The 16,633-nt window shown below is 38.7% G+C and overlaps 1 protein-coding gene across 1 annotated transcript in view; it reads right to left on the minus strand.

Annotated features, from left to right (window-relative positions):
• Window positions 1-10,983: 10,983 nt before the first annotated feature.
• Window positions 10,984-16,633, minus strand: part of LOC109429827 (uncharacterized) — a 64,781-nt gene continuing 59,131 nt past the window's right edge. The window contains exon 2 of the mRNA XM_019705807.3: window positions 10,984-11,701. Within this exon, the coding sequence (XP_019561352.1) occupies window positions 11,404-11,701 (298 nt within the window). The 3' untranslated portion in view covers window positions 10,984-11,403. The remainder of the gene's footprint in view (window positions 11,702-16,633) is intronic.

Genomic DNA, 16,633 nt, shown 5'->3' on the forward strand with positions numbered 1-16,633 from the left:
TATTCCTAAAGAAATATTTGAAGGAACTCTTAGAAGAATCGTTAAAGTGGGAGTTCCTGAAATAATTACTAAGAAAAAACCTTAGAAAGAACTCCAGGAGCAGCGATCTCTTGAAGGACTCCTGGAAGAATTCCCGTAAGAACTTTTGGAGAAAACCCTGAAGTAACTCCTGAAGTAACTCCTGAAGTAACTCCTGAAGGAAGCTCAGCAGATACTCCTGGACTAATCCCTGAATGAGCTTCTGTACATATATGTATGCACCCCTGAAGGAATTTCAGAATAAATCTCTGAAGAAACATCTGCACGAATCCTTGAAAGTCCTGGAGAAATCTTTGAAGGCACTCCCGGACTAGTCCCTGTAGGAACTCCTGTAGAAATTCCTGAAGGAAATCCTGGCGAAACTCCTAGAATAACACAGCGTAACCAAAATTAACTTTTGGTTTGTCTCAAAAGCAAACTTATGTGTCTCTGACAGATTTTGGGCCGCTGAATCCGAATTCTGGCTTAGATTTGCTCTAGCACGTCACAATTTTGAGCTATATCTTATTTAATAGGGCAAAAAAATGTTGCGTTGTGTAATCTTTAAAGCTTACTGATGAAACTCCTAGAGGAAGCCCTGATAGATCTCCTGGAGACATCCCTGAATCCTTCTAGAATAATCTCTGAAAGATTACTTGAGGGAACTTTTGTTGGAATAGCTGAGTGAACTACTGAAGGAATCCCTGACGAAACACCTGGAGACATCCCTGAATCCTCCTCGTACTACTGGGGAGATCACTGAAGGAACTTCGAGAGAGATCCCTGATGGAAATCCAGTTGCAATTTTTTAAATAACTCTCTACTGCAGGAATCCTCGCAGAACTGAAATAATCCCTGGACGTACTTTTGTAAGAATACCTGAAGGGACTCTTAGAAAACTCCTGAAATAATTTCTGTAAAATCTCCATAAGGCATCCCTAAAGAATTCCAAGAGGAATTCCTGAAGGAGTTTCAGGAGGGATCCTTGCCCAAGCTACAATTTGTAACCTTATTTGCTATCAAGAAGTTTTGGGAATCGCCCTAAAACCAAGAGGATTATGATTTAGTTGACCCTGTGTATTCAGGCCTAAAAAATGCTACTTGAGTGTAGAAATTGAAGGAGGGATCCCAGAAAGAACTTCTGGGGAGAAATTTCTGGAAGAATTATTTGAGGAATTCATAAAAGATCTCCTAAAGAAATTGCTGAAATTAGTATTAGCGTAATCCTTGAAGAAATTCCAAAAACAATTCCGGAAGGAACTCCAATAAGAAATCGTGATGACGTTCCTGGAGATATCCCCGACGGAACTCCAGGACAGACCTTGATGAAATCCCTACTTGACGCAAGTAGTGAAGTACTAGATGTGTAGTAATGGCAAGAATCAAAACTTGTTTATTTTTGTCATATGACGCGTTAAATAAGTGAATTTGTAAGATTTTCAAACACGGTGGTGCACAGGTCTAGGTGGCCCGATAAAAGTGATGGATCTTTTTTCCGTAAATTATTTGATCCATCCGTCGGAAAAGTTCAATGGTTTGTCAAAGTGCTACCGATTGCTACCAGGAAAGATTTTTTTATTCTTCTGCGAGTGCGACCAATTATGGGCTTAATATGATTTTTGATGAAATCGTGGAATGACCGACGTAAGTGCAACTCCATTTTTTCTTCGATGGTTCTGTTCAGAAATGCTGAAGTCAAACCTTATACTTTAATAATGAGTTTGTTTCATTTTGTACTCATTCTTTCATTTTATCATAATCAAATTTACTCATAACTATTTGTGGGGAGTGTACTATTTCGTTTAAGTGTGCGAGTAAAGGCACTTAAAGCCTAGTTATAAGGGCCAGGACACACGGGATAACAACACAGGTATCCGAGGAAGCTATGGACCTAGGAGTGTCATCAACCTTCTTAACATCGTCACTCCCATCGCTTATCGGATTGGTAGGTACGAGATCCTTCCGTTCTATGGCTTCAATTTAGAATCACTCTTTGCTTAATGTCTACAGATATTTTTTTATTAACACGCTGAACAGGCCAGGCCGTTTTAATGTTTGGAATCTTCAATATACAATATACATACTACAAGCACTAACCCTGTTAGGATGTTAGGATTTTCACACCACGATAGCGGTGTGCACGTTCATTGTGCCTGTCTGGGTCATATTGACCCCAAAATCTTACTAGGGTAAATAATGAGGTTATTACGGAGAGTTTACAAATAAAGTTTGTGAGTAATTTCACGAACTATATACTGATGGCTTTTTGGAAGTTCTTGTAAAATAGCTTAATACTTTTCTGGGTAATTCGGGGGGCGTTTACGAGCGCTTAGGAGTTTCAAGGATTCCTCCAGAAAATTTTCCGGGTTTACTACAAACATTTCTCAAGAATTACTTGTAGAAATCTCCTCAGAACTCCAGAAACTCCTCCAGGATTTTTTCTTGAATTCATTCAAAATTTCTCATAAAGTTCTTCTAGATATTTCTCCAAAACCATCTCAAGGAATTCCTGCAGAAACTCAGTAACGAAATTCCTTTAGTAATACCTGGGAAAGTTGCTTGAGAAACCCTTGGTGGAATTGCTTCAGGAATGTATAAGAAAATATTAAGTGAATTTCCTGGAGGAATCCCTATTCGCGAATTTTCTGAAAGAATTCCCGGAGGACGTCATGACAGTTTTTTTTTAAGAAAACCCTGGAAGAATATACATGGGGCTAGGAGAGGTTAAAAGGGGGGTTATACGATGGATAAGATTATCCAAGGACTTTCGCGAGTAAGCGCCTCAACCTTTCAGCGCGCGCGCTGTTGTAAAAAGTACAACACTACCAAAAAATCTCGCTTTTCGTATACAGCGCGAACGCGGTGCAGTTTCGGTTGCTTGATGACGCGCGTCCTGAAAGGTTAAGAACTACAAGCGTAATCGATGGATTGTAATTGTATTACTGATACGGTGCAACATCCTACAGGTCCTCAAAGCATAGTACTGTAGAGACGTAGTTTCCAAAGATATTCTAGGACCTCCAAGAACTTCCGCGAGTACAGGCCTGACAATCTACGAGCGTAAAAAATTGATTGTTGCTATATTACTGATGCGGTGTAACATCCTACAGATCCATGGATCATGAATCTGTAGAAAACTACTTTTCAAATATGTTCTAGCTCATCCAAGAACTTCAGCGAATAAAGAATTTATGATTTCAAGCTGTGTGCCATGTATTTATTCGTTGTGGTGCTATTTCTTGTGTTTTTCATTGCTAAATGTAATCGTTCGTCATCCGATTTAAGTTAGTTAGACGCGGCTTGTAACGTACTTTGAGATCAACTTAAAATTTTCGTCGATGATCATAAGATTCACTTGCAATTAAGTAATTCAAATCCTGTACAATAAGCTAAACGGTTGAGATTTCTGTAAAACATTACCGAAGTCGGTGATTTTTTCTAAGTTTGTAAGGTGAAACTCAATTTGACCCTGGGAGTTCCATGCGCCGTCCCAGACGGGGACGGGCCAAAGCCCCAAGCGGCTGGTCTAGAGCCAGCGGCCGCTTCCAGGGTGGACACTCAAGGCCTCTTCTGACTCCCGGGTCCCAGGGCGTTTCCGATGGGGGAGTTTTCGGTGAGGTGCATGATTTACCTTTGATACTGTATATTGGACGATCCGGCTGATAGACGGCAACTTCGAGTTGGCAACGATGTTCGATTTATTTATTTCGTCAAACATACCGTAGACTACAATTTCACTTAATTATATCACTTAAGAACTATACTCTATTATGTCTCAAAGACTTAAAATATTCTCTTAAATTTGTTCTAGACATGGTTAAACTAATAGATGCACAGTGGTGATTATAAAGGTTCATCATTCGGTTCAAAGGACCAAATTTTGCATAATCTGTTCTATGTTTGTTTAGAGCAAATATATTACGACCTCTCAATAGTCTAGCAGGAGCATAGAAATTTATACATGATAGTAAGTTGGCGGAGTCGATGCGTTGAGTTATTAAATCATTTATAAATGAAACCATGGCTAATTCGCGACGCTCTTTCAACGTTTGAATATCTATAAGCATGCATCTAGCCTCATATGAAGGCAGTGGAAATGTTGACCAACCTAACTTGCGTAAGGCATATAGGAGGAACTGCTTTTGTATTGATTCGATTCGATCCACATGTGTTACCATGTAGGGAGACCATACTATGCTACAGTATTCTAGAACTGATCTTACATAAGCGATGTACAATGTTTTAATCGTGTATGGGTCCTGAAAGTTGTAGCTAAAACGCTTAATGAAGCTTAACATATTAGTTGCTTTATGAGTGATAGCGTTATAATGATCGGTGAAAGTTAATTTGGAATCTAAGATTACACCTAAATCTCTAATTCTATTGCACTTTTCAACTTCTTGGTTTCCTAAAGATACAATTGATGGTGGTGTACTATGTTTTCTGCTGTACGTAATTGAATTACATTTTTTCACGTTTAACTGCAGCAGGCTTTTACTACACCATTGGTCAAATATGCGTATTTCACTCAAAAAGCATTCTCTGTCTTCTTCATTTTTTATTTCTTTGAAGAGTTTCATATCATCAGCGTATATAAGGATTTTGAGATGTTTTAGAATATACGTGATATCGTTTACAAACAATATGAAAAGCAAAGGTCCTAAATGTGAGCCTTGGGGAACTCCTGATGATACGTTGATAGGTTCTGACTTCTTCCCCTCAAATCTTACTATCTGTAATCGGTCAGTTAAGTACGATTCGATCCATTTAAGTAGTCTTGACTCGATTCCCATTTTATCAAGCTTGAAAATCAACATTGGAATGTCAACGCCTTACTGAAATCGGTGTAAAGTGATTCAACATAGTTACCGCTGTCCATTGCACATAAGGTGTAATTAACAAATTCTAACAAGTTTGTTGTAGTCGACCGACCTTTGAAAAATCCATGTTGTGCATTTGTTATTCTTAGTTTGATTTGATTAAACACACATCTATTTATAATAGATTCAAATAGTTTTGGTATGCATGAGATAATGGCAATCCTACGATAATTACGAACATCGGATTTTTTACCAGATTTGTAGATGGGTATGAGGAAAGATTTTTTCCATCCTTTCGGAAACTCGGAGGATCATGTCACATATACCAATCAACTCAGTTCGACGAATTGAGGTGATGTCTGTATGTGTGTATGTATGTTTGTGTGTATGTGTGTGTATGTATGTGTGTATGTATGTCTGTGTACAAAAAGGTCACTCACTTTTAAGGCACTTCACATTGGCCGATTTTTCGGATTATACCTCAAATCGTACCGGAATTTTACGCCATTGTTTGCTATTTAAAGTGGTCCGGATCGGTCAAGGCGTTCCGGAGTTATGGCCATTTGAGTGATCCGGACCAGCACCGGTAGAACTGGCCACATATAAAACTAAACCGTTTTTCCTGACTGCTGGAAGGACTCTTTTGTATTCCCCATCCATAAAAAAGGTTGCAAACAAACAGTATCTAACTATAGGGGAATCGCTGCTTTGAGGGCTACGTCCAAGCTATTTGAAATCGTTGTCCGGGAGCATTTGACCCAATCCCTCAGCCAGCATATTTCGCCCAATCAACACGGGTTCATGGCCAAACGGTCTACAAGCACTAACTTGGTAACATTCACTTCGTTTATCACACAAGAAATTGAAAAGGGGCACCAAGTTGATGCGATATATACAGATCTCTCTGCTGCGTTCGATAAAATGAATCACGAAATTGCTCTTGCCAAGTTCGACAAGCTAGGCATTAAGAACAACGTACTTGCCTGGTTACGTTCGTATCTAGTTGGTCGCACAATGTCCGTCAAGATAGGTGATCACGAATCATCTCCCTTTACCGTTACCTCTGGTGTTCCTCAGGGCAGCCATCCCCGAGCAGAAGGGGATAACAACAGCATAAGAAAATGTGTTATTTTGGCAAAATAACTGAGATGAAATAAGTTATTTTCATGTTATTAACATAACAAATTATGTTATAAACTTGGCTGTCATAAGCGGCAAAAAAACAAAAATCATAACAAAAAAATGTTCCTGGTAGACCAATTTAATAACATGTTTCGTTAGTTCGATAACAACATAATAACAATGAATTGGGGAAATATTTTAATAACAAATGTTGTTATTTTAAAGTTATTGATATTGATTGAAGGTTTGAAATTGGCTTAGTTATAGCATCAAGTTCCCAAAACAGGTACACCTGCACAAATGGTACAAGGCCCTATATGAATAACAAAACAAGCGTTTAGAGCACATCAAAAATCATTGCTAGTTATACATAAAATCAATTGAAAATTACACAACGAAAAATACAAGATGAAAAAAATTCAATAATGTAAGATGTACAAAGCATGGCTTGCTCACAAACTCATCAAGTAAAACAACATTCTGATGTCCACTATATCGAATTTCTAAGGAATAGCTACGAATACGAAAGGAACATAAAACAGGTCATGATTATCGAAGTGTTTATAAAATAATAAACCAAAAAGGAACTAATTAGTTCATACACACGGAATGCTGTAAACAAAATCTCGAATGGTGTAGTTTCAATTTCAAAACTTGTTAATGTTGTGCTATTGTTTACTAAATACATATTTGTACTCTCTCAATAGTATAATAATAACTGAGTTTGTTCCATAACAAAAAATATGGTTAACATATTATTTTATGGGTGTATATCAATAGCTTGATAATAACAAAATAAGATTGTCAAACAAAACATGTTATGGAAAACTAATGCCTTGATAAGTTAATAATAACAAAACAAGATATAAAAACAAATTATGTGATTTGAAAGTTATTAGTTTGATATTCCCTTCTGCTCGGGTCTAGGTCCGTTCTTGTTCCTTCTGTACATGAACGACGTCAACTCTATCTTGGAATGCTTCAATCTATCATATGCTGATGACCTGAAGCTTTACTACGTTATCCACGGACATCGGGACACCAGTTATCTTCAGCAACAACTTGAAGCATTCGCTGACTGGTGCCGCCTAAACCGGATGGTGTTGAATGTAACGAAATGCTCAGTCATCTCGTTTGGACGAAAACGATCACTTTTACATCATGACTACTGCCTGGATGACACCTATTTAAAGCGGCAAACTACTGTAAAGGATCTGGGTGTTATGATGGATGCTAAACTTGATTTCAAGGATCATGTCGCTTATATCGTTTCTAAGGCATCCTCACAGTTGGGCTTTGTATTTAGGTTTGCAAAAAAGTTCAAAGACGTATATTGTCTGAAGTCACTTTATTGTTCGCTGGTTCGACCGATCCTTGAATATTGTTCTGTTGTATGGGCCCCTTTTTACCAGAACGAAATTCTGCGTATTGAGGCTATTCAGCGCAAATTTATCCGCTTTGCGCTACGGCACCTAGGTTGGCAGGATCCTTACAATCTCCCTAGCTACGAAAGTCGTTGCAAGTTGATTCGTCTTGAGCTACTTCAATCTAGAAGAAGTGTTGCGAAAGCTTGCTTCATAGCCGACCTATTACAAGGTGATGTTAGTTGTGCTTCTCTTCTTGAACAAGTTGGAATTTATGTCCCTAGTCGTAGTCTTCGTTTTCATAATTTTCTGTACATTCGTCCCGCTAGAACTAATTATGGACAAAATGAGCCTTTACAGAGTATGTTCCGCGTTTTTAATCAATGTTACGATGTTTTCGACTTTAGTGTTTCTCGTGTAGTAAATAAGAATAGATTTAAGAATGTATTGTGTTAGAGTAAGATGGGCGTACATGTCTTTGGGGTTTGTATTTTAACCTGTTGACGAATAAATAAATAAATAAATAAACCAAGCCCCATCATGCGACACATCGAACTGCGGCGATTTTTGTAACCTTCAACATGGTTGACAAATTTTGTACGGATATCAACACAGGAGACAGATAATTCAAGATGGCGGTCTAAAATCCAAAATGGCGGCTCCAAATTCAAGATGGCGGCTATTTAATGGAGTTTTAGGCACTAAAACCATGTAATATAGGTATATTTTTTATGGGGAAGATGTCCGGAGTCCAAAAATGGCGACCAGAATATCCAATATGGTGGTGAAAAATCCAAGATGGCAGCTCCAATTTCAAGATGGCGGCTATATAACGGAGTTTTAGGCCCTAAACCATGCAATAAGGGTATATTAGGTATGATGAAGATGTCTGGAGTCCAAAAATGGTGACCTGAATATCCAAGATGGCGGTCTCAAATCCAAGATGACTGTTTAATGGAGTTTTAGGCCCTAAAACCATGCAATATGGGTTTATTTTGGATGGGCAAGATGTCGGGAGTCCAAAAATGGCGACCTTAGTATCCAAGATGGCGAGTCAAAATTCAAGATGGCGGCTCCAAATTCAAGATGGCGGTTGTAAAGTGGAGTTTTTGGCTCTAAAACCATGCAATATGGTTATAATTTGTATGGGGAAGGTGTTCGGAGTCCATGAATGGCAACCTGAATATCCAAGATAGCGGTCTAAAATCCAAAATGACGGGCTCCAAATTCAAGATGGCGGCTGTATAACGGAGTTTTAGGTCCTTAAACCATGCAATAAGGGTATATTTTGTATGGGGAAGATGTCTGGAGTCCAAAAGTGGCGACCTGAATATCCAATATGGTGGTCTAAAATTCAAGATGACGGCTTCAAATGCAAGATGGAGGCTGTTTAATGGAGTTTTAGGCCCTTAAACTTTGAAAAATGGGTATATTTGGTATAAGTAAGATATCCGGAGACCAAAAATGGCGACCACAATTTCCAAGAGGGCGATCTAAAATTCAAAATGGCGTCTCCAAATTCAGGACGGCGGCAGTTTTATACCCTAAATGTATGTAATCTGGGTATATTTGGTATTGAAAAGCTGTCTGGAGTCCAAAAATGGCGACCGCAATATGCAAAATGGTGGTCCAATCACCAAGGTGGCGGTTCAAAATTCAAGATAGTGTCTGTGTAATGGCGTTTTAAGTCTAAATCCATGTCATATGGGTTTATTAGATATAGGGACGAATTCTGGACTCCAAAATATAAAGACCAGAATATCCAATATGGCGATTAAAAATCCAATATGGCGGCTCCAATTTCAAGATGGTGGCTGTTCAATGGAGTTCTGGACTCTAAAACCATGCAATATGAGTATATCTGGTATGGGGAAGAAGTGTGGAGTCTAAAAATAAAGACCAGATTATTCAAGATGGCGGACTTAAATCCAAAATTGCGGCTCAAAATTCAAGATAGCGGCTTTTCCTAAGGTGAAATGGGAGAGCGTCCACGTGCATTTTTGACTCGCATTTTTGAGAGCACCGATCTCGTCATCCACAAAACACCCGAAAACGGAAATTCTATTCAATGTTTATCACGAGTGAGCAAGGCTACTCATTGCTTTTCAGCTCTGTTTATAGTTTAGATGACGAGATCCGTGCTTTCGGTATTAGCAAAGCAGCCATTGTGACGGCCATCTTTGGATTCGCTCATATATCCTTAACCCTCTACTTCCCATGGTTGCTCTAGAGCACCATCGATTTTCGACGAACTCCGGACAAACGAAATTAGATAAATATGATGCAATAATTTTTAGAATATGGCTATAACCTCATAAGGTTAACCCATCTACTGACTACTTGTTTCAATAGTTGAACTATTGATAAACAATCAAAAACCTGTTGATATACAACCAAAAAATTTTTCATTGATTTCGAAAAATTTAGCTAGTTTGCAATAACTTTTGTTCTACCACTTTTTTCGGAAACGCTTTTTTGGCATAGATATAGTCGTTCAAAGTCGTGGGAAGGAAAGGGTTAAGAATTTGAGGCTCAAACATCAAACCTACATAAACGATATGGCCAGCCAACACACGATTGCATATGATATTAAATAAGATGCAAAAGTGGAGGCGATATGCGTACACTTTACACACGGTTAAATGAGAGCATGTACGCATATGGTGATTTCTGGTGCCATGTAATGGATTTTTGTTCAACGTATGAAAGTGCGACATTCATCAACATGTCACTTGAGTTTTGTTGAAATGTGTTTTGGAAGACACGAGAAAGGCGCCATCACCGCTAGGTGGATTAATTTGGGTTTTAAATAATCATTTCGAGATACATAATTGCGTTTAAAGTTTCACGCTTTGCCTTGTCCGCGCTACAATTGGCTGTCACTTTGGTTCTAGGGTTCCAATCTTTATGAAATTCAGAATGTGTATTGTCCAGCTGGTATACTTGGTCGCAGTGGCATTATGTCCCCAACACGGGAAAAAGTAGTTCCTACCGGGGTTGGATATCCGATCTATCCTCAGGTTGCTCGTATCCCGGTAGGTTCAAACAATGAGGTTGGAATCGGAGTTGCATAGCAGGAAGCTGAAGGACTTTACAGAGGATCGAATAGCTGTGCCTGCCTTTACCGTCCCACCGATTGAAGTGTCTGGAGTCTAGATGATCCAATCAAATTGAATAGCATTCTAGCTGGAAGACAAAACAATAAATACCAAAATAGGGTGACGCTTATTATTTAGGTTGACTTTGGGTATTATCGGCAGGTTTGTTCTCTTCGTCATGGGGGGTTTTTGTAGGCCAAATTGCCTGAAATTTGGTCACAAAATTCACCTTGGTTGGGAAAGATTTGACGCCAACTTTGAGTTCAACAGGGTTCGTAAAACCTTCCATGACGAAGAGAATTAAACTGCCGAAAATACGTAAAGTGCCCCACACAATGCATACGATTGCGTGTGCGTGACAGTAGTTTGACAAATTTCCCATGAGAAAACTGTCAAAAAAAAGCAAAACTCGACGGAACGGACGCTATGTGTTCCAGGCTTAAATACCCCTATAAAGATTTTATTTATCAGAAATCTGACAAAGTATTTGTCCACGTAAGGAACCGCAAATCCGCAATGGCTTTTCGGAGTCATTTGAAAATACAACACCGGTTTATTGAAATCTCCTTTATTTTTGTTTTAGCTACATAATCAAGCAACGATCACTGGTATACACAAGTTTTACAACTTGACATATTGACAAATCTAGTGAAAACACAATCGATCACAAATCTAGAGAAACTAATCAACAATCAATCACTAGATGATGATGTGTTTCGTGAGCACCTTATACTCTTACACTATAACTACACATTTAAGACCTAATCTGCTATCTTGCTACACTAGAGCCCAAGGGCGTGAACTTACCATTGCAAATGCTGCGTCTATATGTACACACTCTCCATAGCGAAACAAAAGTTTAAAAAATCAATTTTGGCGGTTGGTACCGTTGTTGGACCGTCTCAGATCCAATTCGAAACCGATTGCACTCTCCAGCGGGTGTTTGAACTTGGGTCCCTGATCGACTGGCCACTAGCTGCACTAGCGGTGGAACCCATGCAATCTCCGCGGAACGAATCCGGCGTGGGTCAGCACGCTGTAGATGTCGGCTCGGGAGATTTTCTCGGCGTGCCGCTCCCGCACCAGTTCCTCGCCGGGGCCGATCCAGCTGAAGCGGGCCAGGGCGTTTGCCACTCGCGGCGTCCGGTAGAACGGGTTTCGCAGGTAGTCCGGCAGCAGTGCTTCTTGAGCTTCGTTTTCCAGTACGGCGGGATGGGCGTAGTGGGAGATGCTGAGGGCTAGCAGCACGGACTGCAGCAGGCAGAACAGTTTCAGCCACCTGCGGGAGAGAGGAAAATATGGGGAGTTTTTATCAGTGATTGGAATGATACTAAATAATTACGGCGACATTGTCTTCAGTGTTATATTAACCGATGAAAAGCGCTTTAGGGTCTTATAGCTGAGGCATTGGCTCTGAAACACCAAAGTAACAGATCGAATGACCAAAGCGTGATAAATGGCAACAGTAAATAATATATAATTAGCTGTGAACAACCCCTAATTGATTAGGAAAATTATAATCAATAAATAGTATCTTTATTGCTACATTTTTGCTGGTGTCTACAATTTTCCACTATTAATCAATCTAATCTTCGAGCCCCGATACGAAGTAACTTTCGATCGGTTGAGAGACTTACACCCTTTCGAAGAGGGAGTGCAGCCATATCACGCCTGCCACCGTAGGCAGTTGGCAACTGTTTCGATTGCTTCCTCGTCTTATGCGCTACCAACGTCGACGATAGAGATAAATATGCTGGCGAGAGATGATCCATTACAAGTCTTCTCGACTCTCGAGTAGACATAGGCATACAAGATGAAAAACAGTTAGACTTCTATGCCGTCGAAAGCGTAACATAATTGACTATTTTTACTTAAGGTGATACGGGATACCGTGTTATTTTTCCTATCTTCCCTCTCTTTCTAACGATTTGCTCGCGATTTTGAAGATTTCTATCGCACTTAAAATGCTGGAAATCAATCAGCATATGCACTGCAAGTGAGCATACATGAAGATAGGTTTTTGGTGCAAAATTTGAAGTAGAATCTGAAACTACTATCTTTAGCAACAGAGCAATGGCGTATATTTCCTCGATCCTTAAGGGCAAAATTTTCAGTATACCAATCCGTATGATCAATTAATGATTTTTCAACTCAACATACACATGTAAAGATGGATAAACTATTAGTGAAATTCCAAAAAACAAGGGTGCAACCATTCATTTGCAAAGATTTACATTCATTTGCTATTATCTCAGTTCAGAAGTATGCTATCGAAAAACAATGTATGGATGAATTTAACCTTGTGGTTTTATCTGAAAGTTTTGGTATACGTTTGCGACCCCAATGTTATTCGGCAAACTTTCAGATAAAACCACAAGGTTAAATTCATCCATACATTGTTTTTCGATAGCATGCTTCTGAACTGAGATAATAGCAAATGAATGTAAATCTTTGCAAATGAATGGACGCAACCTTGCCAAAAAAATCCACAGCTCATGTGAGACTTGACCCCACGACCCTAATTTGCTAGACAAGTGCTTTTGCAGCTAAGCTACAGAGCCAATTAATGACACGGGATTTTAGATGTCATAATTCAAATCTCATCGATCATGCTTCATCCTTCCCTTAATTTGCACCGTAAATATATCCATCTCTTATGAACATATGAAGACCAAGAGAAATTTATTTAGTGTTGAAACTGTTGCTAATCTTACAGGCATCTTTTCATCATACACTGAAACTTGGAAGGCTATCGAACTTGTCGTTTGCATTCTTTCATATACGACAGATTACTACAGAAGTTACATGTACAAATCACTGAAAGTTACATATACACTGAGTCGAATCAAGTATAAGACACTGGAGACAACCGTACCACAGACAAGCAGACGTAACACTCTTCAAAACAGTTCGGCACATGAATTTAACGATCAATTCAAACTTTTCGACGAGGGGCAGCAAGCACCCTTAGCAAATTTGTACCTACTAGCTTTTACAACTAAACGCAATACGATGAAATTGAATATAATAACATTATATTCTAAAAGCATTATTTAACCTTTCAGCAGTCACCTTGTTGTATTTTATACAATACGTTCAAAAAAGCTCGCCTGATCTACATAAATCAACGTAGTGCTGGTAGCGGAGATCAATTTCTGGAAGATTAAGGACTTTTATTCACTCTTGCATTTTTTTTTGCTCTGTTTTTTTTTGATAATGTCTGCAAAACATTCATAAGAAATTATAGCTGAACTCTTTTGAAAATTACGAACTCTCTTGAGGACTAACCTGGAATTTCCTGGCTCCTGTATGAGAACTTTTAAAATAATCTTCCAATACTATTCGCTGGAGGAATTCCTCCAGAAATACTTAAAATAATTAAAAAAAAATCATCAGGTGATCCTGAAGAAGTTCTTGGGTACATCCCTGAAAAGATGATTGAAGAATTAATGAAATTTCCGAAGGAACTGCTGAATAAATTTTTGAAGAGAACCTGAGAGGAATTTCTGAAGAAATCATTTGAGGAATTCCTGGATCAATCCCTGGAAGATTTCCTGGATAAATCCCTAAAGAAACACCTGGATGAATCCCTGGAGCAATTCCTATAGGAACGCCCTGTAGAATCTATGGAGGAATTCCCGGAGGAATTCCGGGAAAGTCTACCTGGAGGAATTCCTGTATAAATTATGGGAGGAATACCTAGAGAAATATCTGAAGATATCTCATGAGGAAATTTTGAAAGAAATCCTAGATAAATTTCTGGAGGATTCCTTGGAGAAAATTCTGGGAAAATTGCTGGAGGAATTCTGAGAGAAATCGCTAGAAAAATTTCAGAAGAAATCTCTTGAGGAATACTTAGAGAAATTTTAGAAGGAATCCTTGGAGGAATTCTTGGAGAAATCCCTGAACGCATTGCTGGAGGAATGCTCCTGGGAAAATCGTTAGAGAGAATACTGGAGGAATGTTTTGAAAAACTTCTGAACAAATTCCTAGAAGAATTCTTGGATGAGACCCAGCAAGAATTCCTGGATAAATTTCTTACATGAATTCTTGGAGCAATCCCCGAAAAAAAATCTGGAGAAATCTCCAGAGGAATTCTGGGAGGAATAATTGCTGGAGAAATTTCTGTAAAAAATCCATTGAGAAATTCCAGAGGGTATTCCTGGAAGAAGCCTTGGAGGAATTTCTGGGAATATCCCTGGAGAAATTCGTGGAGAAATCACTGGAAGAATTCCTGGATCAACTTCTGGACGAATCTCTGGAGAAATATCTGGAGGAATGTCTGGAGGAATCCTTGAAAATTTCCTGAAAGAATTACTGAAGAAATTTCTAGAGGGTTTCCTGAAGAAATTCCTAGAGGATTTCCTGAAGAAATTCTTGGAGGAATTGCTGACATAGTTTCTGGAGGATGTCCAGGAGGAATTCCTGGAGGAATTCCTGAAAAAAAAAAATTCTGTATTATTTTCTGGAGGAATTCCAGGAGAAATCCCTGGATAAAATCCTAAAGGTATTCCTATGGGAATTGCAACCTGTACAAGAATTATTGAAAGAATTACTGGATAAATTTCTAGAGGAATCTCCGAAGGAATTCTATTTCTATTTTTGTTATTTTTCTATTTCTGGAAAAATCCATTTTTTTTTTGTTTCGTGGATGAATCATTGAAGAAACTTGAGGAGAAATTCCTGGATAAAATCCTGGAGGAGTTCTTAGAGGTATTCCTGTAGGAATTGCTGTAGGAAGCCATGATGGAAATCCTGTAGGAATTTCTAGAGGAATTCTTGAAATAATTACTGGATATATTTCTAGAAAAATCTCTAGAGTAATTCTGGGAGATTTCTATTATTTTTCTATTTCTGAAAAAATCCCATGAGAAAATTCTGAACCAATTTCATGCGGAATTTTTGGAGACATTCCTGGAGAAATCCTCGAAGGAATTTCCGAAGGAAGCCCTGGGGGAATCCTTGGAGAAATTTGTGAAGAAATCCTTGGTGGAATCCCTGAAAATTGCTGAATGTAGTCCTGGAGAATTTCCTGAAAGAATGCTTAGAGGAATTTCTGGAGGAATCCCTGGGAAAATCCCTGGAGAAATTCGAGGAGAAATCCCTGGGGGGATCCCTGAAGCAATTCATGAAGGAATCTCAGGAGAAATTCTCTGAAAAATCTCTGAGAAATTTCTGTAGGAATTTTTAGAGAAATTTCTGGTGAAATTCCTGGAGAAATCCTCGAAGGAATATCTGAAGGAATCCCTGGCGGAATCCTTGGAAAAATTCGCGGAGAAATCCCTGGAAAAATGCCTAAAGAAGTTTCTTGAAGAATTTTCAGGGGAATTTCCAGAGGAATCCGTGCATTTTCCTGGAGGAAAATCTGGAAGAATTTTTAAAGAGATTCCTGAAAAAAAAATCTAGATGGTATTCCAAGAAATAATCCTGGAAGAACTTTTGAAGAATATGCTGGAGAAATTCCTGGATGAATTGCTGACATAATTTATGATGAAATACCTTGAATAATTCCTGGAGAAATCCCTGTAAAAATTCCTGGATGAAATACTGGAGGACTGCCTGCATGAAATTCTGGAAGTAGTGAAGCAATACCAGGAGAAACTCCTGGGGGAATCTCTGCAAGCACCCAATCAGGAATCCCTGGAAGAATTCCCGGAAACTTTCATGGAAGAATGCCTAAGAGAATTACTGGTGGAACTTTCGGAGGATTCCCTGAAGTTATTCCTGGTGAAATCTTTGTAGGTATTCCTGTAGAGTCTCTGGAAAAAATCCCTTGAAGATTTCCTGTACGAATTTCTGTAGGAATTCTTAGTGGAATTCTTGGAAGAATCCTGGAATCTTGTTCGTTTTGGATTAGTGTTTCTCGGTGATATCCTGATTTGACTCGTAATCTTAGTGTACGTTTCAACCTACTTTTATTTTTTTCGGTCATCTTCAGAACTATATAAGAGAACATAAATAAACAAATTTTCACAATATTTACACATAATTACAAACATTTTCAAATTAATTTGACAATCACTCACACTTTCCGCCGCGCACACTTAATTATAATTATCTACGTCATGTTACGTCTCTGTGTCGTCCTGTTCGTTGCTGTTCGTCTTTCAGTTTGTGTATCAAGTTGTTTTATGTGTTTGAGAACCCGTCTGCGTCACGCTGTAAATTTATCATCGTTTCTAGAAAAATCCTGGAAGAAATTACTGGAGGA

The sequence above is a fragment of the Aedes albopictus genome, chromosome 2 (genome assembly GCF_035046485.1).
Source record: "Aedes albopictus strain Foshan chromosome 2, AalbF5, whole genome shotgun sequence".
NCBI classification, from domain to species: Eukaryota; Metazoa; Arthropoda; class Insecta; order Diptera; family Culicidae; genus Aedes; species Aedes albopictus.